Here is a 23,655-nt window from a genome sequence, read left to right on the forward strand (position 1 = left end):
TTGGAGAAGACTCTTGAGAGTCCCTTGGATTGCAAGGAAATCAAACCAGTCAATCCTAAAGGGAATATTCATTGGAAGGACTGATGCTGAAGCTGAAGCTCCAATACTTCAACCAACCTGATGCACAGAACTGACTCATTGGAAAAGACCCTGATGCTGGGAAAGATTGAAGGCTGGAGGAGAAGGGGACGACAGAGGATGAGATGGTTGGATGGCATCACTGACTTGATAGACATGAGTTTGAGCAAGGTCCAGGAATTGGTGATAGACAGGGAAGCCTGGGGTGCTGTAGTCCATGGGGTCTCAAAGAGTTGGACACGACTGAGTGACTGAACTGAACTTTCCCTATAGAGCTTACATGGGTGGGGGCAGAAGGCATGGTCTTAGTAAAGTGTGCCTGCATGCTAAATCGCCTCAGTCATGTCAGACACTTTGCGACCTACTGGACCATAGCCTGATAGGCCCTTCTGTCTGTTGGATTCTCCAGGTGAGAATACTGGAGTGAGTTGCCATTTCCTCTTCCAGAGGATCTTTCAGACGCAGGGACCGAAGGTCTCCCATGGCTCCGGCATTGCCAGTGGATTCTTTATGGCTGAGCCATCCCAGAATGTTCAGTTCAGTTCAGGAAGTTCACGTACTGTTGAAACCTGGCTTGGAGAATTTTAGCATTAACTTGCTAGCGTGTAAGATGAGGGCAATTGAGAGGTAGTTTGAACATTCTTTGGCATTGTCCTTCTTTGGTATTGGAATGAAAACTGACCTTTTCCAGTCATGTGTCCACTGCTGACTTTTCCAAATTTGCTGGCATATTGAGTGCAGCACTTTCACAGCATCATCTTTTAGGATTTGAAATAGTTCAACTGGAATTCCATTCTCCACTAGCTTTGTTCTTAGTGATGCTTCCTGAGGCCCACTTGACTTCACATTGCAGGGTGTCTGGCTCTAGATGAGTGATCACACCATTGTGATTATCTGGGTCGTGAAGATCTTTTATGTACAGTTCTGTGTATTCTCGCCACCTCTTCTTAATACCTTCTGCTTCTGTTAGGTCCCTACCATTTCTGTCCTTTATTGTGCCCATCTTTGCGTGAATGTTCCCTTGGTATCTCTAATTTTCTTGAAGAGATCTCTAGTCTTTCCCATTCTATTGTTTTCCTGTATTTCTTTGCATTGATCACGGAAGAAGGCTTTCTTCTCTCTCCTTGCTCTTCTTTGGAACTCTGCATTCAAATGGGCATATCTTTCCTTTTCTCCTTTGCCTTTAGCTACTCTTCTTTTCTCAGGTTTTTGTAAGGCCTCCTCAGACAGCCGTTTTTCTTTTTTGCATTTCTTTTTCTTGGGGATGGTCTTGATCCCTGCCTCCTGTACAATGTCATGAACTTCCATCCATAGTTCTTCAGGCACTCTGTCTATCAGATCTAATCTTTGTCATTTCCACTGTAAGGGATTTGATTTAGGTCAAAGCTGAATGGTCCAGTGATTTTCCCTAATTTCTTCAATGTAAGTCTGAATTTGACAATAGAGAGTTCGTGATATGAGCCAATGTCAGCTCCTGGTCTTGTTTTTGCTGACTGTATAGAGCTTTTCCATCTTTGGTTGTGAAGAATATAATCAATCTGATTTTGGTATTGACCATCTGGTAATTTCCATGCATAGAGTCTTCTCTTGTGTTGTTGGAAGAGGGTGTTTGCTATGACCAGTGTGTTCTCTTGGAAAAACTGTTAGCCTTTGCCCTGCTTCATTTTGGGCTGCAAGGCCAAAAATGCCTGTTACTCCAGGTATCTCTTGACTTCCTACTTTTGCATTCCAGTCCCCTGTGATGAAAACGACATCTTTTGGGGGTGTTAGCTCTAGAAGCGGAGAAGGCAGTGGCACCCCACTCCAGTACTCTTGCCTGGAAAATCCCTTGGATGGAGGAGCCTGGTAGGCTGCAGTCCATGGGGTCGCTAAGAGTTGGACACGACTGAGCGACTTCACTTTCACTTTTCATTTTCATGCATTGGAGAAGAAAATGGCAACCCACTCCAGTGTTCTTGCCTGGAGAATCTCCGGGATGGGGGAGCCTGGTGGGCTGCCGTCTCTGGGGTCGCACAGAGTCGGACACGACTGAAGCGACTTAGCAGCAGCAGCTCTAGAAGATCTCGCAGGTCTTCACAGGACCGTTGGACTTCAGCTTTTCACCATTTACTGGTCGGGGCATAGACTTGGATTACTGTGATGTTGAACGGTTTGCCTTGGAAAGGAACAGAGATCATTCTGGCCCCAGGGTGTACACGCGGGTAAAGTATAAGCTCCAGCGGCCCCGCCCGCGCGCTATCCGAAAGCAGCCGGGCGCGCGCACCCGCGCCGGAGACTTGCTCCACCTCTCTGGGCGGAGACCCCGAGATCCATCCGGGGCGCCCCGGGTGCGGAGGCTGCGGGCCACCACCACTCCCATTCTGCTAGCCTTTGCCGGGCGCCGGAGGTCCCTGCGGAAAGGGCCAACAGCAGCTCGCATCGAGGTCGCGAGCGCCGAGCCGGGGTGAGGAGGAGCGTCGGCGGAGTCCGGCTGGAGCGGGTGGGCTCGAGGCTGGCACCCCGAGGGCAGCGGCGAGGCCACACTGCCAAGGTAACGCGGGCCGGCGGGGGCGGCGGGGATCACGGGGCGGGGAAGGGTGGGGAGGGCACCGGGCGATGCCGTCTCTGCGCCGCCGTTTCCCGGAATCCCTCTCCAGGAGCCTGTCTCTGCCCTGGACTCCTCCTCCCGCTTGCGCCCCGGATCGCAGGGTTTTCCGCGCGCGCCGCCGCACCGCTGCCCAGGGGCGTCCCCTCTCCAAGCTCCCCGCAGCCCTGGAGGGGCCCTGGGGGGCATCCACTGACTGTCCCCTGCGGCCGCGCTGCCCTCGGCCCTGACCGGGCGTCCTCCGTTCGTCGCCCCCCCCGCACCTCCCAGGGACCCCTTGTTTGTACCTTCAGCCCTGCAGACCCCCGCCCCGCACCTGACCCCGCCAAGGGCCCTGGCCGCTTCGAGGTGAGAGTCAAATTCCTTAGGGTCCAACAGCGCCCTGCAAAACTGGGTTACCGGCTCGGGTCTCCGGTTCGGGGTCTCCCGTCCGCCCTCCAGCAGAACACAAGGTTAGGCCTAGTTTGTCCCCGCGCCAGAGAGGGGTACGGAGAGACCACCGAAGCTGGATGGTCCTACGTCCTTACAGACCCATCGCTTGGAGGCTGGAGTGGGGACAGGGCGATGGGACAGCGTCATGGGACAGCGTCGCGGAGACAGGAGTGGACCCGCGTCCGGGGTCGGGAGGGAGTGAGGAACCGGGTGCGAGTCGACGCTTCACGTTTCCACTCTGACCGATGGAACCAGCTAAACCCAGTTACGAGCTGGATCCTTCAACCCACTTAACGTGGCGAACGATGACTTTGAGGAACTCTAGCTATCCCGTCTCTCTTTGTGTCTCTTTCTCTTTTAATATTTGTTTGATCTCCTTGCTTTTGTTTGGCAAAAAAAAAAAAAAAGTCTTAGAAACTGAGTGGAACGAGGTAGGAGTTGCGGAGGCAGGTGCTGCCAGAGTCCTGGAATCCCAGCACCCCACCCGCTCCTGGTCTCATGGAAACTGACCCCGAGACCAGCTGGGCTGCCACCTGCCCCGCGTCTTGGCCAGGTTTCAAAGTACCGACCTCTTGCTGTCCTGACTTGGAGAGGACAGGGGTGAAAGCAAGACAGTAACAAAATTTGCTGTAAAGAAAACATCTATCAGTGTGCCCTTAGTTGATAAGATTTGACCCCTTTGTGGCAGAAAGTGAACTTCTCAGTTCTCTAGTTCATGAGTTCCTTTTCAACGCTGGATCATCAAAAATCTGTGTGACTCTTTTATCCTTACGTGTATTTCTTCTAATGTTTCTCATATATTTATTTCAAACTTAAAGACATTCTGCCTGAGATTTGGTTCCTGAAATTTGACACCTGGTAATTTATCTTAAAAAAAAAAATAGACGAAGAATCATTACCTGGATGTACTGTTTTGAAAGTGAAACTTTTATTAAAATGTATTTTCCATCCTCCTCCACTTGCATACACAAAGCATGTTGGACTTCCTGTGACATTTAGAAATCTTCAAACTATTGTAGTCTGAAGCATATGTTTTCTTTGATGGTCAATCATATTTTACCAAAAGTAAGACATAATGATGGATAGAAGGTGTACTTTAAAAACTTTTATGTCACTGGGTAGGGAAAACCACTGTCTATTATGGTATGTCACGCCACCATACAGAGCACCCCGATTTCACAGATGTTCAGATGTCAGAAGGAAATGTGCGTTTTATAATTTGTGAGATAGGTTCTCTTGGCAGAGCTTGATGATACTTTTCCCTGAGGACTTTTCATTGCTTCAAAGAATGAAATTGGTGGTGTGCAGTTCAGGAAGAATAAATGAAAACAGTTTGCTGGGAGAGCAGTTGGCCAAAGTAAGGGTGGTAAGAAGTGGAGTGAGGAGAATATGAAAGAGGGAAAGAGAGAGAGGGAGAGAGACATGGATGGATGTTGGGTAGGGAGTAGTTCAGAACCATTAAGAATCTTTTCAAGAACCAGCAGGAAAATGAATTCATTCAGTATCCCCACGAGCCAGAGTTTAACAAACTGGCACATGGGAGAGTTATTCTTAAACCCTGTTTTTCTGAAACACTGTTGTTTTAATTCTGAGGTTTTTAAAAATATATTTAAAATTTGAGTGTATCTGACCACCAGAAAAAAATGGTAGGGAATCCATAGAAATCCTAAAAGTGCTTCCTAATAAATAAGAAAGAATGAAACCATGAGTTTTAGCATGACTTAGCTGTCTCCTTTTCAGACAAAACAGTAGGTGCTTTCTGCTCAGGGGTGGGAGGGAAATATTCTAGGGGTGGGCAGTGCAGGACAGGAGAAGCCAGCACCAGAGTCAGGGGACCCCACAAAGGTCCCACGGTTGACCCACCCCTCCTCGACCCTGCCTGCAGGACAGTTAACTGGGTGTTCCAGGAGAAAGCAGAGCCCAGACTACACTTCCTTGATAGGCGCGCCCACATCCCAGCACCTATGCTTTGGGCTAGAGAACAAACTGGAATCAGGCACAGTTTTTAAAAGGAGGTCAGGATTTCACTCCACTGTATCACACTTGCAGGAGATGAGTCGAAGTATGAACGAGGTAAGCAGAAATGGTGTGAAAAAAAGAAAGGAAAGAATATGATGGTTTGCAGGATTAGTCACTCAGTTGTGTCCAACTGTTTGTGACTTCATGCCCTCTAGCCCAATAGGCTCCTCTGTCCATGGAATTTTCCAGGCAAGAATACTGGAGTGGGTAGCCATTCCCTTCTCCGGGGGATCTTCCTGACCCAGGGATCAAACCCTGGTCTCATGCACGGCAGGCAGATTCTTTACCACCTGAGCCACCAGTGATAGCTTGCAGGAGTCTTACTAAAAAGAAGATATTACTCTTGGGACAGAAGGCCATTCTTTACAATAGCTTTTTGTTGTTGTTGTTTAGTTGTTTAGTTGTGTCTGACTCTTCTGCAACCCCATGGACTGCAGCCCGCCAGGCTCCTCTGTCCATGGGATTCTCCAGGCAAGAATACTGGAGTGGGTTGCCATGTCCTACTCCAGGGGAATCTTCCCAATGCAGGGATCAAACCCAGGTCTCCTGCTTTGCAGACAAATTCTTTACCGTCTGAACCACCACAATAGCTTTAGATCCTTCAAAAAATGATTTAAAAATATGAATTCAATAAAAGAAACTCAAAGGTAAGAAAAATTTTAATTGAGATGAAAAGGAAGATTGCAGACTTAAGGGAATACACTGAAGATCATTGAAACATAATTACAGAAGAAATAAGAGGAAAGAATAGAATAAATCCTGCTGAAAGTAAAAATAGTTTAACAGAGGAAAGGCTCTTAAGCCCAAAAATTCAGAGACAAAGGTGAAGTCATTTATTAAGAATCCAATGTGGAAGACAGATAAAGCACAGTCCGGCATTAGGATACTTGAGTTTCCTGACATAGTGAAACCAACAAATGGGACTGAAAATGAAAACAAAAATGAGATAAATTTTATTGAAATGAAGAAAAAATGGTCTGTAGGCCAAAAGAGCATGACATTTTCCAGGATATTTTCATATAGGAATGCTTAGTATCTTCAGTAGTTTAAATTCAAAGGAAAAGAATTATTACTGTTTAGGAATTGAAAAAAGAGTAAATAAAGGAGAGAAAAATCACATCAAGTTGCTCTCAGATGTCTCGAGGGCTGTGCTAGATGCCAGACGACAACGGTTCCAAGGGAAAAGTTCTAGGGAAAGAAATTTTTTCCCAAGAGGGTGTGTGATCTAGCTAGAAGATGTCATTCAGGTTGAAAGTCAACAGAAAGGGGCTTCTTCAAAAGAACAAAGAAGATTCAGCACCCATGAGCCCTTATGGAAAAAAAAAAAACTGCTGGAGAATAAAATCCAGCAAATAGTAAATAGAGAGAGAAGTCAAAGTAAAGAACTCAGGCATCAAGAACTCATGGTATAAAGGACTGTTGGCCACAAGAGAGAGTCCAAGTGCCATAATTCTGAAGACCCAGCACAGCCAAAAAAAAAAGAAAAGGACTGTTGATGGGTATTTATTTAAATGTGGAATTAATATAAAACATTTTTGGAAATTGTGGAATAAAATGTGATTATTACATAACTCTGGGCACACACACACACAAAGAAAAAGTAATCGGGTAGGGGCAGAAGAGGAAGAGGGAAGGAAATATGAGAGTAGGCCCTATAGTTCTCATCTTTGAAGGCGTGGATCAGTAAACAGAGATGAATAGTTAGTGCTGTGAATATTGTATTCCAACTTCCAATGTCTTTGTAATTTTTTTAACTTTGGAGGGATATTTTAGGGAGTTATTCTTTCTTATGGAAATAATTGAAATGTCAATAATTTTTCTGCCTTTGCTTCAGTTTTTTTCCAAGTAAAATTAATTTAGACAAAAATACCCTGTGTGTGTGTGTGTGTGTGTGTGTGTGTATGTGTATGTGTGCTGTGTGTATTTGCTGCGTGTGTACATAGAAAGATCTCTGGGATTATGTTGTTCGTTAATGTTAATGATGGAACTATCTGGATGCTGAGATTTTGCTTTTATGCCTTATTTTTATTAATTTTTTTTAATGAGCAAGTTGAACTATTCTTACCAAAACAAGAAATAAACCAGAAACAAATATGCCAAGACATTAACAATGGTTGATGCCCAGTAGTAAAAATGAAGATGCTTGTTACTTTCTTCTTTGTGCTTTTTTGTATTTTTTTAAATTTCCGGGGGTGGGGAAATATATGTCATTTTATTTGTGGAGATTTTCTGAATCCATTCATTCACTGACCAGCAAAAATGTGCCAGATGTCAGGCTGTGCTGGACAGAAGAAACGACACAGTTCTGCTCTCTACCCAGAGAATAGCAGGCAGCAAGTTCTGTGAGGGTTGTCTGTCTGTCTGTCTTTGTTAGGAGGAGTTGAAACTCAGAGAAGAGTCACTTTGCCACAGTAGCATCCGTTTGAGCGGGGCCTTGAAAATCAGTAGTGTTTGTCTGGGTATCAGTGACAAGGATTGTTGGGGGAGAGGGGATGGTGGTGATAGGAGATTCAGAGCACGTGTGATTTGTGGCTCAGAGTTCAGAGCGAGACACTTGTGTGGGCCACTTGAACTGTGGTGTTGGAGAAGACTCTTGAGAGTCCCTTGGGCTGTAAGGAGATCCAACCAGTCCATCCTAAACATCAGTCCTGGGTGTTCATTGGAAGGACTGATGTTGAAGCTGAAACTCCAATACTTTGGCCACCTGATGCGAAGAACTGACTCATCTGAAAACATCCTGATGCTGGGAAAGATTGAAGGCAGGAGGAGAAGAGGACGACAGAGGATGAGATGGTTGGATGGCATCACCGACTCAATGAACATAAGTTTAAATAAACTCCGGGAGTTGGTGATGGACAGGGAGGCCTGGCGTGCTGCAGTCCATGGGGTCACAAAGAGTTGGACACGACTGAGTGACTGAACTGAAACCAGATCTAAGTGCAAATATGAAAGCATTTGAGCCCGATGGTGAATCACCAAATTATAATACAGAGTTGGCATTTCCTAGCTCATCTTGGGAGAATTCCTGGAAGTAGGTGGAAGCAGTAAACTCAAGCCCAGACTCAAGAGGGGAGCAAAGAGGAAGAGAGGGTTCCCATGGGCACACAGGCAGGGCCAGTGCCACTGCCCACAGCTGCCGGGGACCCTTCTGCCCTGGCAACCCTGGGCACACATGCACTTGAACTTGAAGGCTGCCCACAACCCTCAACTGCTAGCCACCAGCCTGAGATAGACTCTGGAAAAGGCAAACCCTGAGTCTCCCCTTTCCAAGGATCCTCCATCCCAACCCATAGCATGCTGGCAGACAGTGAAGATTCTTTGAACCTCTGTTCCTGGCTATGCTATATACCCCGATCAAGACTGACCTTGACATTTAGCTCCCGCCAGACCAGGTAGCCACCCACTAGGCAAGGCGGGCCAGGGATAGCTTCCACTCTGCCTGGCCCAGCCTCCCTGCACACACGCCAGGAGGGCATCAATGCACCATGACCGCTCTCCCACCCTGTGACCCAGCTGTTGCCTCCAGGAAAAGAACATCAGGCAGTCATCGGGTGTAGAGAGAGGGGCCAGGTCAGGCCCCCATCCTGCAGGGGTTGAAGGAGCAAGACCCAAGTATGAATTGATCTCCTGTTTTGTCCCATCAGACTTCACTAACAAGACACAAGTTCAAAGATAAAACAATTAAAAATTTCAAGATGGCCACAGGAGAGCAATAAACCAAGTGTGGGACCCTTCTTGTGTGCAGGGCCCCTGGGGTGACCGAAGCCGGCCCTGGCTGCAGAGATAAGAGTAACCAGAGCTTTAGGAAGGCTGAGCTGCTTGGAGTCAGGGCAAGTTTTAAAGAGCTTCATGAACAGTTCCAGGCGGGATGCCAAGATGGGAAATTAGATTTTCCAAGCAAGCAAGAATCTGCTATCAGAGATCTAATTGGCAGTGGAGTATGAGTCACCAGGAACAAAGAAAGGGAGGCAATGTCCTGCGGCCCAGAGCGGGAGAGAGGAATTCTCATTGTGTGGTTGTGTGTGTGTACTTTCAGCCGCTGAGGAGAGGGAAGGTTCTGCAGAGGCAGAACAAGGGCAAAAATGTGCCGCCATCAGAACAAAACAGAGAGACCAGAGGCCACAGGACAAGTGGTCAGGTAGAAGGGAGTCACCCCCAAGGTGGCATTCCACAGTCTTGGTGCTCCCAGCATCTAGAGAACGTCCACGACCAGGCCAGCCCTCTGCTGAGGAGTGATAATGGCAGATAACATCGCACACCATAAAGACATCTCTGTGGCTGTTCTAATGACGGTACACTTCCCAGGTGGCTCAGTGGTAAAGAGTCTGCCCGCCAGGAGATGCAGGGGTCGTAGGTTCCATCCCCGGGTGGGGAAGAGCCCCTCGAGGACGAAATGGCAACCCCGTCCAGTATTCTTGCCTGGAGAATCCCATGGACAGAGGAGCCTGGCGGGCTACAGTCCAGGAGGTTGTGAAGAGTCAGACATGACCGAGCATGCATGTGTTACAGGAAAAGTTGCAGTGCCCGGATAGCTCATGGGTGGTAGGTGGCAATTTTGACTTGGAGTCTTTTGGCTTGACAGCGTGATAGTCGAGGGGACTTTTTAATGTGTTCTTAGCTTGAATTCATGTCTGATACTTGGGGGTCATTTTTCACTTTGACTTGGGGCTTGCTGCTACCCCAGTGTTTGCGGGGACAGGAGAACACCCAGTAGTTTGGATGGAGACAGAGATCTGGAGGAGAGAAGGAATGAGACCGACTGGGGGCTCTGTAAAATGTTTCAAGACTTCCTTTCTCGCCTTGGAATGAAGAAGACTAACTAACTCAAAATGCAGATGCTGAGAAAGAAAATACCTTTACGTCTAAAAGCTCAGAAGTTTCCGTTAAAAAAGAAAAAAAGTCGTACAGGCAAATCAAAGGACAAGTGACAACGGTGGAGAAAAATTAAAAAGATGTGACTCATATCACAAAGGGCCAGTTTGCCTCATACTTAAAAAGCTCCTTCAAACCAATGTGAAGAAAGGAATCTTAAAAAAGAGGGGATATATGTATATGTATAACTGATTCACTTCACTGTACAGCAGAAACTAACACAGCATTGTAAAGCAACTATATTCCAAAACAAAAATTTAAGAATCAATGTTTAAAAAAAAAAAAAGCAACGACTCAAAGATAGACAGTTAACTCAAAAGGAAACACCTCTGCCATATATGCTAGGCCTTACTTAGAATAAGAGAAGTACAGAATTAATATAAGTCTGAAGACAACTTGGCATTTATGAATTTGACTTTCAGAAATCCAAGAGCTTGATGGTTATCATTGTCATAATCATTATTTATCATTATCATTCCCTACAAGCTCTTCCTTTGTGGGGAAGCAGAAATTCTCACACACTGCAAGAGGTTGTATAAACCACTAGAGCCATAAGGGCCAGAGTGTGGCCGTCTCTATCAAAACTACAAATGCAAGGATGTCCTTAGTGGTCCAGTGGTTAAGACTCTGTGCTTTCATTGCAGAGAGGCTTTCACTGCAGAGGTCCAGGGTTCTATCCCTGGTCAGGAACTAAGATCTCACAAGCCTCGCATTTAGTGAAGCAAAAAAAAAAAAAGACATGCGTGGTGACTTTGTGCCTGGTCCCTTCTGTCTGCCCCTGCAAACCAAGCCTCCACCTTCGCCACCTTTCACTGTGCCCTGGGATCCCATCTTGTATGGGTACAGCCACCAGCTGCCTTGTCCTATGGCTTCGACTGGAGTCAGCCAATGGGGATCCCCAAGAGAGGAAAAGGAAGACAGTGAGGAATACCTGTGCCCCTCATGCTGGACTCTCCCCTTTCTAATTCCAGGCGTGGGACGTTCCCTGTGTACCTCAAGCCCACGATGATAACAGCCCTTGCTGCCGTTACTTTCAGATGCTACGCTCATCCTTATGGTTGGCCTGTAGCCTGCTCACACATTTGTATTAAATAGTCCCTTGATGAAAATCTTCCTTCACTGAGCCAGAGTTGAATGTGCTCTTACCTGCTGGGACCCTGACTGAACCCCCTTTGGCCTAGCAGTACTATTTCTGGGAAGCTTTCTCACACTTAGACTTGACATGCTCAGAATGAGGCATTTTCAAGAGAATCCATTGCAGAAACAGTTGGAAGTCACTCAGATGTTCTTTGTGGCGACTGGTCATATAAATCATGGTATGTCCACAGAGTAGACTATAGGTAACTATTTAAAAAAAAAAAGAAATTCTCTTTGGTGCTGATACAGAAAGAGTTCCCAAATTTGTTTTTAAGTGGAAAAAGGCAGGAATTAGACGGGCCATGTATATGCTGTGTGTGTACTAAGTCGCTTCAGTTGTGTCCCACTCTGAGCCCATGGGCTGTAGCCCACCAGGCTCCTCTGTCCATGGGGTTTCCCAGGCGAGAGTACTGGAGTGGGGTGCCATGCCCGCCTCGACCCTTGGCTCGAGAAGATCTCTCTTGTGTCTCCTACATTGGCAAGCATGTTCTCTACCACTAGCGTCACCTGCTATCTCTGATTTGGAAAAATAGGGTTGGGGAGAATAAGAATACATTTTTGTATTTGCTTATGCACGAAGGTGAACAGGAACTTGGGCAAACTCTGGGAGATGGTGAGGGGCAGAGAGGCCTGGCATGCTGCTGTCCATAGGGTCTCACTGAATAACAACATGTATGAGGATATTCTGAAGGACTAACCAAAAAAAAATAAAATAAAACTATTTTTCCAAAGGGAGCAAGACACTTCAAAATTTGCTTTTTCCTATATTTAAATTTTTGGAACCAAATGGCTATTGGTCCCGCAAGCTGAGATAAAGCTCCTTGTGTAAATGAGGTGAATGATCCAGCTCCCAGAAGGGCAGAGAGGAAACCTGGAATCAGGAATTTCCTGCTGGAGACTTCCCTGGTGGCTCAGTGGTTAAGAATCCACCTTGCAATTCAGGGGACGCAGTTTCAATCCCTGGTCAGGGAACTAAGATCCCACCCACAAGCCACAGGGCAACGAAGCCCACATACCTCAACTACTGAGCCCGAGGGACACAACTGAAGAGTCCGTGTGCTGCAACGAGATCCCACGCGCCACAGCCAAGACCCAGGTCAGTTCAGTTCAGCCGCTCATATGTGCTTTCACATCAGGTGGCCAAAGGATTGGAGCTTCAGCTTCAGAATCAGTCCTTCCAATGAACATTCAGGACTGATTTCCTTTAGGATGGACTGGTTGGATCTCCTTGCAGTCCAAGGGACTCTCAAGAGTCTTCAGCACCACAGTTCAAAAGCATCATTTCTTCAGTGCTCAGCTTTCTTCATGGTCCAACTCTTATATCCATACATGATTAATGGGAAAACCAAAGCTTTGACTAGACAGACCTTTGTCAGCAAAGTAATATCTCTGCTTTTTAATATGCTGTCTAGGTTGGTCATAGCTTTTCTTCCAAGAAGCAAGCGTCTTTTAATTTCATGGCTGCAGTCACCATCTGCAGTGATTTTGGAGCCCAAAAGAGTAAAGTCTGACACTGTTTCCACTGTTTCCCCATCTATTTGCCATGAAGTGATGGGACCTGATGCCATGATCTTAGTTTTCTGAATGTTGAGTTTTAAGCCATCAAGAGGCTCTTTAGTTCTTCTTCACTTTCTGCCATGAGGGTGGTGTCATCTGCATATCTGAGGTTATTGATATTTCTCCCGGCAAGCTTGATGCCAGCTTGTGCTCCCTCCAGCCCAGCATTTCTCGTGATGTACTCTGCATAGATGTTAAATAAGCAGGGGGCCAATATACAGCCTTGACGTGCTCCTTTTCCTATTTGGAACCAGTCTGTTGTTCCATGTCCAGCTCTAACTGTTGCCTCCTGGCCTGCACACAGATTGTCTTTGTCTGTTATCTTTGCAGTTTAATTAGATACTTCAGATTCTGATCTCCTAATATTGATTTCTTTTCAGATGTGAAAGTAAATAAAGGACACATAAAACAACAAAAATGCTTTTGAGCCAGAATGTGTCAGCGATTGGACCACTGAATTTGTATCCCGTGGGTGAGTGTCACTTTTTCTCACAGCTCCATCTACCGGGACTCTGTTAGGAAGTAGCCAGTTGATTTTCTGGTCCTGAGGACACAGGACCAATGTCAAGAGCCAAGTGGAACATAGATAGGAATTCTGTGTTGATGGTTTGATTGACAATGGGTTTCTGCTCTACTGGTGTTTTAGGAAAACAACTAAATAATCATAGACCTGAGGCTCAATAATGAAGGGAGCTAGCTTCACTGTAATTTGAAGAGGAATTTCCCTTAACACTCTCATTCTAATCCAGGGTGGAGTTTATCACTCCATTCCTACATTTGGAAAGAGGCCAGACTCCTAGGACTGCCCTGGCAGCTCAGTGGTTAAGAATCTACCTGCCAATGCAGGAGACCTGGGTTCGATCCCTGGGTTGGGCAAACTATAGGAGAATATCTCTGTATCCTCAGTGTAAAGAATGGTTTCTTAAAGCTTATAAAGCACACATCATGACCAAAAAAGGTCTTCTATGAAAATTAAATGTTTTTCTATTCAACAAAGGGTATTAATGACATAAGAGATCGAGAATATATTTCAGTTCAGTTTAGTCAGTTCAGTCACTCAGTCATGTCCGACTCTTTGCGACCCCATAAACTGCACCCTCCCTGTCCATCACCAACTCCCAGAGTCCACCCAAACCCAGGTCCATTGAGTCGGTGATGCCATCCAACCATCTCATCCTCTGTCATCCCCTTCTCTTCCCACCTTCAATCTTTCCCAGCATCAGGGTCTTTTCCAATGAGTCAGTTCTTCGCATCAGGTGGCCAAAATATCGGAGTTTCAGCTTTAGCATCAGTCCTTGCAATGAACACCCAGGACTGATCTCCTTTAGAATGGACTGGTTGGATCTCCTTGCAGTCCAAGGGACTCTCAAGAGTCTTCTCCAACACTACAGTTCAAAAGCATCAATTCTTCGGCGCTCAGCTTTCTTCACAGTCCAACTCTCACATCCATACATGACCACTGGAAAAACCATAGCCTTGACTAGATGGACCTTAGTCGGCAAAGTAATGTCTCTGCTTTTCAATATGCTGTCTAGGTTGGTCATAACTTTCCTTCCAAGGAGTAAGCGTCTTTTAATTTCATGACTGGAATCACCATCTGCAGTGATTTGGGAGTCCAGAAAAATAAAGTCTGACACTGTTTCCACTGTTTCCCCATCTATTTACCATGAAGTGATGGGACCAGATGCCATGATCTTAGTTTTCTGAATGTTGAGCTTTAAGCCAACTTTTTCACTCTCCTCTTTCACCTTCACCAAGAGGCTCTTTAGTTCTTCTTCACTTTCTGCCATAAGGGTGGTGTCATCTGCATATCTGAGGTTATTTATATTTCTCCCGGCAATCTTGATTCCAGCCTGTGCTGAATGGGAAAGACTAGAGATGTCTTTAAGAAAATTAGAGATACCAAGGGAACATTTCATGCAGAGATGGGCTTGATAAAGGACAGAAATGGTAGGGACCTCAAAGAAGCAGAAGATATTAAGAAGAGGTGGCAAGAATACACAGAAGAACTGTACGAAAAAAGATCTTCATGACCCAGATACTGATGATGGTGTGATCACTCACCTAGAGCCAGACATCCTGGAATGTGAAGTCAAATGGGCCTTAGAAAGCATCCCTACGAACAAAGCTAGTGGAGGTGATGGAATTCCAGTTGAGCTATTTCACATCCTGAAAGATGATGCTGTGAAAGTGCTGCACTCAATATGCCAGCAAATTTGGGAAAGTCAGCAGTGGCCACAAGACTGGAAAAGGTCAGTTTTCATTCCAATCCCAAAGAAAGGCAGTGCGAAAGAATGTTCAAACTACTGCACAATTGCACTCATCTCACACACTAGTAAAGTAAAGCTCAAAATTCTCCAAGCCAGGCTTCAGCAATACATGAACGGTGAACTTCCTGATGTTCAAGTTGGTTTTCGGAAAGGCAGAGGAACCAGAAATCAAATTGCCAACATCCACTGGATCATGGAAAAAGCAAGAGAGTTTCAGAAAAACATCTATTTCTGCTTTATTGACTATGCCAAAGCCTTTGACTGTGTGGATCACAACAAACTGTGGAAAATTCTGAAAGAGATGGGAATACCAGACTACCTGACCTGCCTCTTGAGAAACCTGTATGCAGGTCAGGAAGCAACAGTTAGAACTGGACATGGAACAACAGACTGGTTCCAAATAGGAAAAGGAGTACGTCAAGGCTGTATATTGTCACCCTGCTTATTTAACTTCTATGCAGAGTACGTCATGAGAAACACTGGGCTGGAAGAAGCACAGGCTGGAACCAAGATTGCCGGGAGAAATATCAATAACCTCAGATATCTCAAACCCCTCCAAAAAAGTCCACCTGGAATAGATCCCCTGGAGAAGGATACAGCAACCCACTCCAGTATTCTTGCCTGGAAGATCCCGTGGACAGAGGAGCCTGGCAGGCTATAGTCCATGGGGTCACAAAAAGTCAGACATGACCTAATGACGAAATAACAAAAAACTCCCATCTCCCTCCTCATCACAAAACCGAAATGTCACCCCTGAACTTTGGTTTCCACATTTCATTTATTATCACTTTTTTCCCATCGCCCTATTCATTTGTGCCTTGTCCTTATCTTTGTTTTGGTTCTATTTCGGTATCACTGTGTCATCTGTTGCATAGTTTATCAGCAAGGGATCCATGGTTGGGGCACTTCTCCCCCAAGAAATGTCACGCATTGGGGAGTATGTGACAGTGAGCACAGTAGGGCCTCACCAACTAAAAACTGCCCACCCTGCCCTCCCACTTCTGAGGCGTGGTGACGTCAGAAAACAAATGAGAATCCCCCCTTCCCTTCACCAAGACCTTTCTCCCTCCACAAACCTCGGTAAATACCTTTGCCTCGGAAGTTTTAAAATTAGCAACATGCTTATTCACATTCTGAGGCTTGTTCCAGAGGGATGACTGCTTCTCAAGATGCTTCCCCAACCAGGCAGCCCTCATTACTAGTATCAGTACCCAAACAGCTTGTTTTGGATCCGCTCAGGCCGAAACGTCCTCGGAAGATGCACTGCTGATACCATCAGCTCTTAAGATCATTTGTGTACTCATTCAGTCGTATCCAACTCTGTGACCCCATGGACTGTAACCCGCCAGGCTCCTCTGTCCATGGAATTTTCTAGGCAAGAATACTGGAGTGGGGTGCCATTTCCTGCTCCAGGGGGTCTTTCCAACCCAGGGATCAAACCTGAGTCTCCTATGTCTCCTGCCTTGGCAGGCGGATTCTTCACCACCTGGGAAGCCCAGAACCATTTGCTTGACCCTTTTTCTTTAGCACAAGAAAGTCTTAGTCCAGTATTAATACACGTGTGTGGAAGAATGCCAGATTCAGAGCAACACTCATAAACTGAGCCTGGAGAAAGTGTTGTTTGCTTTTCTAACACGTCTCTCTTCTTTCCAGTGCACATCAGCCTCGTGTTTGGTATTTCGTATGTTGTGCCTGGTAAGAGATTTTCTTGACTTAACAAAATTTTGTGTAAGGGTGCGAGTAGGGGCGCAACCATTTAGAAGTCAAAACATTGGATTTCTGATTCCAAATCTGTTGCCATTTTGTTTGAATCTTTTTCCTCAAATACTTTCTCTGTAGAAGGAGAATTTAGCCAATTCTGATTTTCACATTTGTCTCACAAAACTATTGCAGGAAATTAACACTAGAGTTAATTTTTAAACCCCTTAAGGGAATTGTTGTTGTGGTTGTTGTTTCGTCCCTCAGTCGTTTGATTCTTTTGTGATCTCCTGGACTGTAACCCACCAGACTCTTCTGTGTCTGGGATTCTCCAGGCAAGAATACTGGAGTGGGTTGCCACTTCTCCCCCAGGGATCTTCCCAACCCAGGGATTGAACCAGGGTCTCCTCCATTGGCAGGTGGGTTCTTTCCCATTGAGCCACCAGGGAAGCCCCTTAAAAATATACCCAGCTCTTAATATTCTCACTAATAGAAGAATGAGGAGACTGTGCCAAACAAAAAAAATCTTCCAGAAATCATTTCTCTTTAATTTACATTTTTCCACCTGTTATCTGGTACCTGGTCTGGTACCTGGTACCAGATAAGAGAAAATACATTTTTAAAAACTAAATTTCTTGTCTACATATAAACCTTCCCACAAAACTTCACTATGGGTTAAATATGTATCCAGCCTTGTGATGAGCACTAGGCGATGAAGACCGGGCAACCAAGAAGCAAAGGACCTAACCACGGGAAACTAAGATGCTCTTCGAAATTTTAACCATCTAAGGCAGCGGTGGCAAATGTAACTGTAAGGTTTCCTTTGCCACTGCCACACCCCAGCTGAGTTGCATAACTCAACTTCTCAATTTCACAGTCTGTGAAATGGATCTGTGAATCAGATCTACTCCAGCATAGGCATGGGGATGAAATGCCTGGAAAGATCCAATCTGGGCACACATTCTTCACCTCCCCTCCGTGATGGGGAACAAGCACAGTGGGAAATTCATAGGAAGGAAAGCTTGCCATGGGCTGAGCTATGTAGGGGGGACCAGAGGAGGGGTTGAGGATTGATTTGAGAGCGTGAGGTGGCCCAGGATAATATGGATCATTTGATCCAAATTGCTGCTGTGAGCCTGTGATAAGTGGGTGAGCCCAAATTCAGGTTTCCCTTGTAGCTCAGTCAGTAAAGAATCTGCCTGCAATGCAGGAGTCCCGGGTTCCATCCCTGGATTGGGAAGATCCCTTGGAGAAGGAAATGGCAACCCACTCCAGTATTCTTGCCTGGAGAATCCCATGGACAGAGGAGCCTGGTGGGCTACAGTCTAAGGGGTTGCAAGAGTCGGACATGAATTAACCACTTAAACCACTACCACCAAATTCTGTTTACACGGTGCTGAGTTCCTATATATTACTTGTATTAGCTCATTTCTAGTGTTCAACAAAACCATTTCCTTTGGGTTTCCAAGATCCCAGTGCTCTTAGAGGGGCTTCTCTGCTAGAAGTTCAGATCCCAACGGACAGTTTGAACCGTGGCCAAGATAACAACACTGGGTTCCAGATTTCAATCTTTTTTTTTTTTTTTAACTTCTGTTCCCTTTAGATCTTTCAGATGAATCTTGCACTTTAAAGATGAGATTCCGAAATTTCCAGTCAATCTTATCATGGGAATTAAAAAACCGTTCAATTGTACCAACTCACTATACATTATGGTACACAATCATGAGGTGGGTTTGACATTCTGTTTTTCTCTTGCTAATTATATCGTGTTTCTGTTGTGTGGGGAGTGGGGAAGAGGTGACCTTCCTTGTGATAGAGCTTTTCTCTCTCTCTCCCCCTCACTCAGCCCTTGTCAGTCTCAGTGTTTTATTCAGAGCTTTAAAAGTCCAAGACAAAAGACTCCTCCATTTTAAATTACACTGAATGCCCGAACACCCCAAAGTTATTTTTGACACACTTGTACTTAGAACCAAAGCCAATTTCTACAGTCAACGCCTCAGAGTCAAAATAATTATCGTCATTATTCACAGTCACTTCCCTAGTTCAGTAAGTCTGGGCATCAAAAGTGCTGCATTGTTCTGAGGACAGAAGTCCAAAGACCTGCTGACTGTATTGATGGGTTATGTTTACTCCTGTCTACTCAGGGAGGCACATGGGACATCATAAACCCACCTGGTCCCGACGAGGACAGGCCCAGGTCCAAAGTCTGGCTCGGTCACTAACCAGCTGTGGCCTGGGCGCAGAGCTCAGCCTCCTTGTGCTGATCCTCCTGCTCAGCGGTGGCTGCAGGGAGTCATGCCTGATAGACAGTGTCCTCTTCGGCTCTTTTATTCCCACATCCAACAATCACCCTCCTAAGCCTTCCTTTGGTCCAGTTGCCTCACGGAGTGTCCTTAGTTGGCTGTCCATCTTATTGCTCTTGCTGCTGCTATCTCACCTGCTGAAGGACCTCTGGTGGGCGTCTCTTTGTTGATGTTCAGTCGCGAGGTCATGTCTGACTCTGCCACCCCATGGACTGCTACATGCCAGGCTTTCCTGTCCTTCACCATCTTCCAGAGTTTGCTCAAGTCCTTTGAGTCCGGGATGCTATCCAACCATCTTATCCTCTGCTGCCCTCTTCTCCTTTAGCCCTCAATCTTTGCCAGCATCAAGGTCTTTTCCAACGAGTTGGCTCCTCGCATCAGGTGACCAAAGTACTGGAGCTTAGGCCTTAGTCCTTTCAATGAATATTCAGGGTTGATTTCCTTTAGGATTGGGTTTCTCTTTGTTACCTACTAACGTTTCTCCCTGCCTTAGGCAGTCACGTGTATCATCCACCTGCATTTCTGAAGCTCAAGAGAGCAGATGTCTGTGTTGGTCCCATATAGGCTGACTTAGGACCAGACCATGCCATCTTCAGCCTGAGAAAGAAGGAGTCTCAGGGAGGGGCAGTCATGATTGTCCTGTAGAACTGGAGAGGTCTGGGGCCTCTGCCATGAACACCCAACATTTGCTGATTCAGTCACCCAGCAAATATTTACTGAGCACCTACCACGTGCCAGGGGTAACACTTGGAACCCAGATCCCTGTTTTCTTGGGGCAGACATTCCAAAAGTAGGCAGAGGTCTTGGTCAGCAACAGCACAGCTGTGCTCCCGTACAAAATAAAATGTTTAAAAAGAAATTTCAAAATTAAAAGAAAGAAAACCCACAAGGGGCCTTTGAGCAGAGCCACACAGAAATATCCAAGCGGGGCTTCGGGTTCATGGACCCTCATCACATACAGGCTAACGTTTTCTTTGCCCATCTCTTTGCCTTTCAAAGTAAACCAGAAGATATGAAGGTCGTCAAGGACTGTATAAACATCACAAGATCGTTTTGTGACCTAACAGACGTGTGGGTAAACACGACGGACATGTACATCTCCCAAGTGGTTGGATACAGAGAGAACGCAGTGGTGGTCAGTTGTATGGGCTCTTTCTTCCTGGTGTCAGACAGTGAGTTTGTCTTATTATCTTCATCATCGTCACTAAGTTCATCGTTACTTGCTTTGCCAGAAAGCAAGAAGTTCTGTAAAGGTGTTTTAGACACAGGGCTGGGTTCACCTCCCAGCCCTGCTACCTCCTATCTCTGTCACCCTGGACTGGTTACTTGACTTCTCTGAGCCTCCGTTTTCTTCTCCAAAAACGTGGAATGATAACCTGTTCTCTGACGATGAGGGCTCTCTGTGCCTGTATAAGGCAGTCACTCAGGCAGTAGCAGCTGGTACGTTTTTCTGAAGCTATTATTCATTAAAGTATAGTTGATTTAGAACGCTGTGTTCACTTCTGATATATAGTAGCTGCTACTTTTTGCTTTGTTTCACAGCCTGACAGGAAGTGTACAACAGGGTTCAGAAAGGCCTGTGTCTGAGCTGTCATAACTTTGGGGGTCTGTGTTTTCCTTAATACTGCAGCCCCTCCCCAGATCAGATCCCAGTAGCTCTGGCATGTGTGAGCACCCAGGTGTGTGTGCACACGGGGCCCAGACAGAGAAGCCTGGATCCCAGGAGTGGGCGTGCCCTCTCTTCCTTTCCCTACCACGGGAGGCGGCTCCTTCTGGCATTTGTGTTAACAGCTCCAGAGCAGCTGGCAGTGGCTCTCTGCCAGACTCCATCACGTCTCTGGTATCCTGATCTTGCAAAGGGCTTTGCAGGCAGTTCAGCGGTAAAGCATCTGCCTGCCAAGCAAGAGACATGGGTTTGATCCCTGGCTTGGGAAGATCTCCTGGGGAAGGAAATGGCAGCCCACTCCCATATGCTTGCCTGGAGAATCCCATGGGCAGAGGAGCCTGGTGGGCTATAGTCCATGGGGTTCCAAAGAATCAGACGTGCCTGAGTGACTCAGCAGCAAAAGGAGCCAAGTTAAAGGCTGTGTGGTTGTGCACAGACACACATCTGTGCTTCGCAAAGTGATGATAGCTGAATCCCATGGAGGATTCTCGGAATTGTGGGATTGCGTGTTTCTCAGAATTGTGGGATTGCGTGTTTCTCGGAATTGTGGGATTCCGTGTTTGTGTACATGTCCTTGGAGAAAAGAAAGAAAAGCCCAGCTTATAGAACATGGTACTCAGACTACTCAGATCTTTAAAGAATGAATATTAACACAGTTATGAGATATCTTTTTTCAAGACTCAAATGTTAAACATAAAAAGTAAGTAAATATCCAGACTTAGAAGGAATGCAGAGAATACAGCTTGAGTCTTTCTGAAGGTATTTGGCAGTATGTGTTGAAAACCTTAACCTGGGCCTGCTCTAATCCCGAATTCCTCCAAAAATTTGTCCTAAAGAAATGATTACAGCCAAATGCAAAGACTGAGCTCTGTTAATACTCACTGATGTACAGATTCCATTCAGAAAAATTAGAGCCAATCTAACTGTTTAAAAGAGTGAATCAATCTTTTGAAGACTGAGAAAAAATTTCGCCCTTTTTGGGCCATGTATGCTCTCTGTCACATAGCCTTAATTTGTTTACAACCCTTTCAAAAATAAAAACCATTCTCAAAAAAAAAATGATAAAAATAAAAACCATTCTCAACTTTCAGGCTGTGCAAAATCTAACCCACAGGCCCTAGTTTGCCAGCTCATACATTTAATATGTTTATAGGTAAACATGCATTTAATATGTTTATGAAATAAGTGAAAACATACACCATGTAGAACAGTATAAGAATGATTTGATTTTGGTTTAGGTGCATATGTACACTAGTTCAGCTTTTATATGTGTGTATGTATTTATCCACATACTGCATATGCAAAAGAGGATTAACTGCATTCAAAGACAATTGCCTGTCTGTATTTTCTTATATTTCTGCAATGGTTATGTATTATTATTTTATTATTATTAGATGAGAAGTCATTTTCACTCTTATATTTTGAATACAACCTGAAAATTGTGAAATACTGACTTTCACCCCAAAATCTTTCCTCCATTTCTTGTGCTAATAGTAAACAAATCACTTCACTTTTATTGTTCTCAGTTTTTCACCAATTAAAAAAAAAATATATATATATATATATAACCCATGCCTCGAGGGCCACAGGTAATCAAAAAGAGAGCTGTAAAGAGGTATGGTTGTATCAGGAAAGTAGTTATCATTATGGTTATGCTATTTATTGATTAACGTTGGGGTTTATTTCATTTTCTAAACAGAGCCTTTGGACCCACCAAAGTTTGAGATTGTTGATTTTACAAACAACATCAGTGTGAATGTGAAATTTCAATTAGACAGTCCCAGGATACCAAGTGAAGAATTACAGTTTTACTTAGCATTTATCCAAGAGCGTGCAGGGAACAGTGTTAAGAGGGTAAGTGGTCAAAACAGTTCTGACTTGGCAATGAACGCATCACTAAAAGACACCTGTAATGATTTGGACAATTAAAACCAAAGGGTCTGGGCTGTTTGACTTCAGGAAAGACGTCTCCAGGGTTTTCTATAAAGGGGAGTAGGGAGATGCTGTGATAGCTGGAAGGGGAAGAGGGGTCTATGGAGGGACTTTTTAGATGGAAGAAATGACAGCAGGTCCCTATGCAGAGGGAATGTTCCATGGTGGGAAGGGGAGTTGGGGAAGGGAGTGATGTTCTGGAGGAGATGAGAGTGGGCAGACTCTCATGAGCATGGGAAGGGGTTGACCTTGGCTCTGAGCAGGAACTATCCATCTGAGTCATAGCTGGGCAGGCGGAGTGCACGGCCACCAAGGGTGAAGGAGCTTCCAGTGAAACAGGAAGTAAGCACTGCAGACTGCAGATCACATGACCACAGACATCATGCCAGCTGTGGGACCCAGAGCTCTGGCACCCAGCTATGCTTTTGCGGTTTCCCTTCAAGGCCAGAGCACGCCCACCAGGGCACTTCTGCTCTGTCCCCCATGCATGACCTTTTAGTTTATTGGGGGGTGGGGTGAGAAAAAAAATTCCTCTTCCTTCCAAATAGAAACTTGCAGAAAAATATTATAGAATGCTGTATTTGAGCTGGTGGAAAGCTTCATTTATCAAACCATTGGTAAGAATGTACTTTGAAAACTATAAAACATTTTACAAAAGTTATTTTTCATGAAAGAACCTCTTCAGATCATCTCTTTAATTCCAAAATGGAACAGAAGTAGCCAGGGAAGAAGAGGCAAGGTGTTTTTAGGGAAAAGACAGGGAAATTAGACCTCAGCTTCAGTTCTGCCACAGATAAGCTGTGTGGCCTTGAGGAGGTTATAAACCACTCTGAGCTACAGTTTCCTCATCTGGAGAATGGGAATAATGCCTACTTTGCAGACTCTTTTGATAATCAGATTAATATATATGAAAGCAGTTTCTGAAGTGTAGACTCATATCATTAATGAAGTAGGATAATCTTATTTTCTGATTTTTGCAAGGTGATCTTGAGTAACATCACCTTATGAAAATGACATCCTGGAGACCTTTATTCCTCATTGGGTCTTTTTCTCCTCATTTGTCAAAGCAAGTTGCTAGACTAGATTTCATGGTTTAAAGATGTGTGT

General features: G+C 45.3%; 1 protein-coding gene across 1 annotated transcript in view; it reads left to right on the forward strand.

Annotated features, from left to right (window-relative positions):
- The first annotated feature begins 2,374 nt into the window (after positions 1-2,374).
- The window catches only part of IFNAR2 (interferon alpha and beta receptor subunit 2), a 35,513-nt gene continuing 14,232 nt past the window's right edge, over positions 2,375-23,655 (forward strand). Inside the window, exons 1-6 of the mRNA XM_040228291.1 lie at positions 2,375-2,608; positions 13,060-13,151; positions 16,603-16,644; positions 18,251-18,374; positions 19,950-20,122; positions 22,316-22,470. Of these exons, the coding sequence (XP_040084225.1) occupies positions 13,097-13,151; positions 16,603-16,644; positions 18,251-18,374; positions 19,950-20,122; positions 22,316-22,470 (549 nt within the window). The 5' untranslated portion in view covers positions 2,375-2,608; positions 13,060-13,096. The remainder of the gene's footprint in view (positions 2,609-13,059; positions 13,152-16,602; positions 16,645-18,250; positions 18,375-19,949; positions 20,123-22,315; positions 22,471-23,655) is intronic.

Source organism: Oryx dammah, unplaced genomic scaffold (genome assembly GCF_014754425.2).
Source record: "Oryx dammah isolate SB20612 unplaced genomic scaffold, SCBI_Odam_1.1 HiC_scaffold_2, whole genome shotgun sequence".
NCBI classification, from domain to species: domain Eukaryota; kingdom Metazoa; phylum Chordata; class Mammalia; order Artiodactyla; family Bovidae; genus Oryx; species Oryx dammah.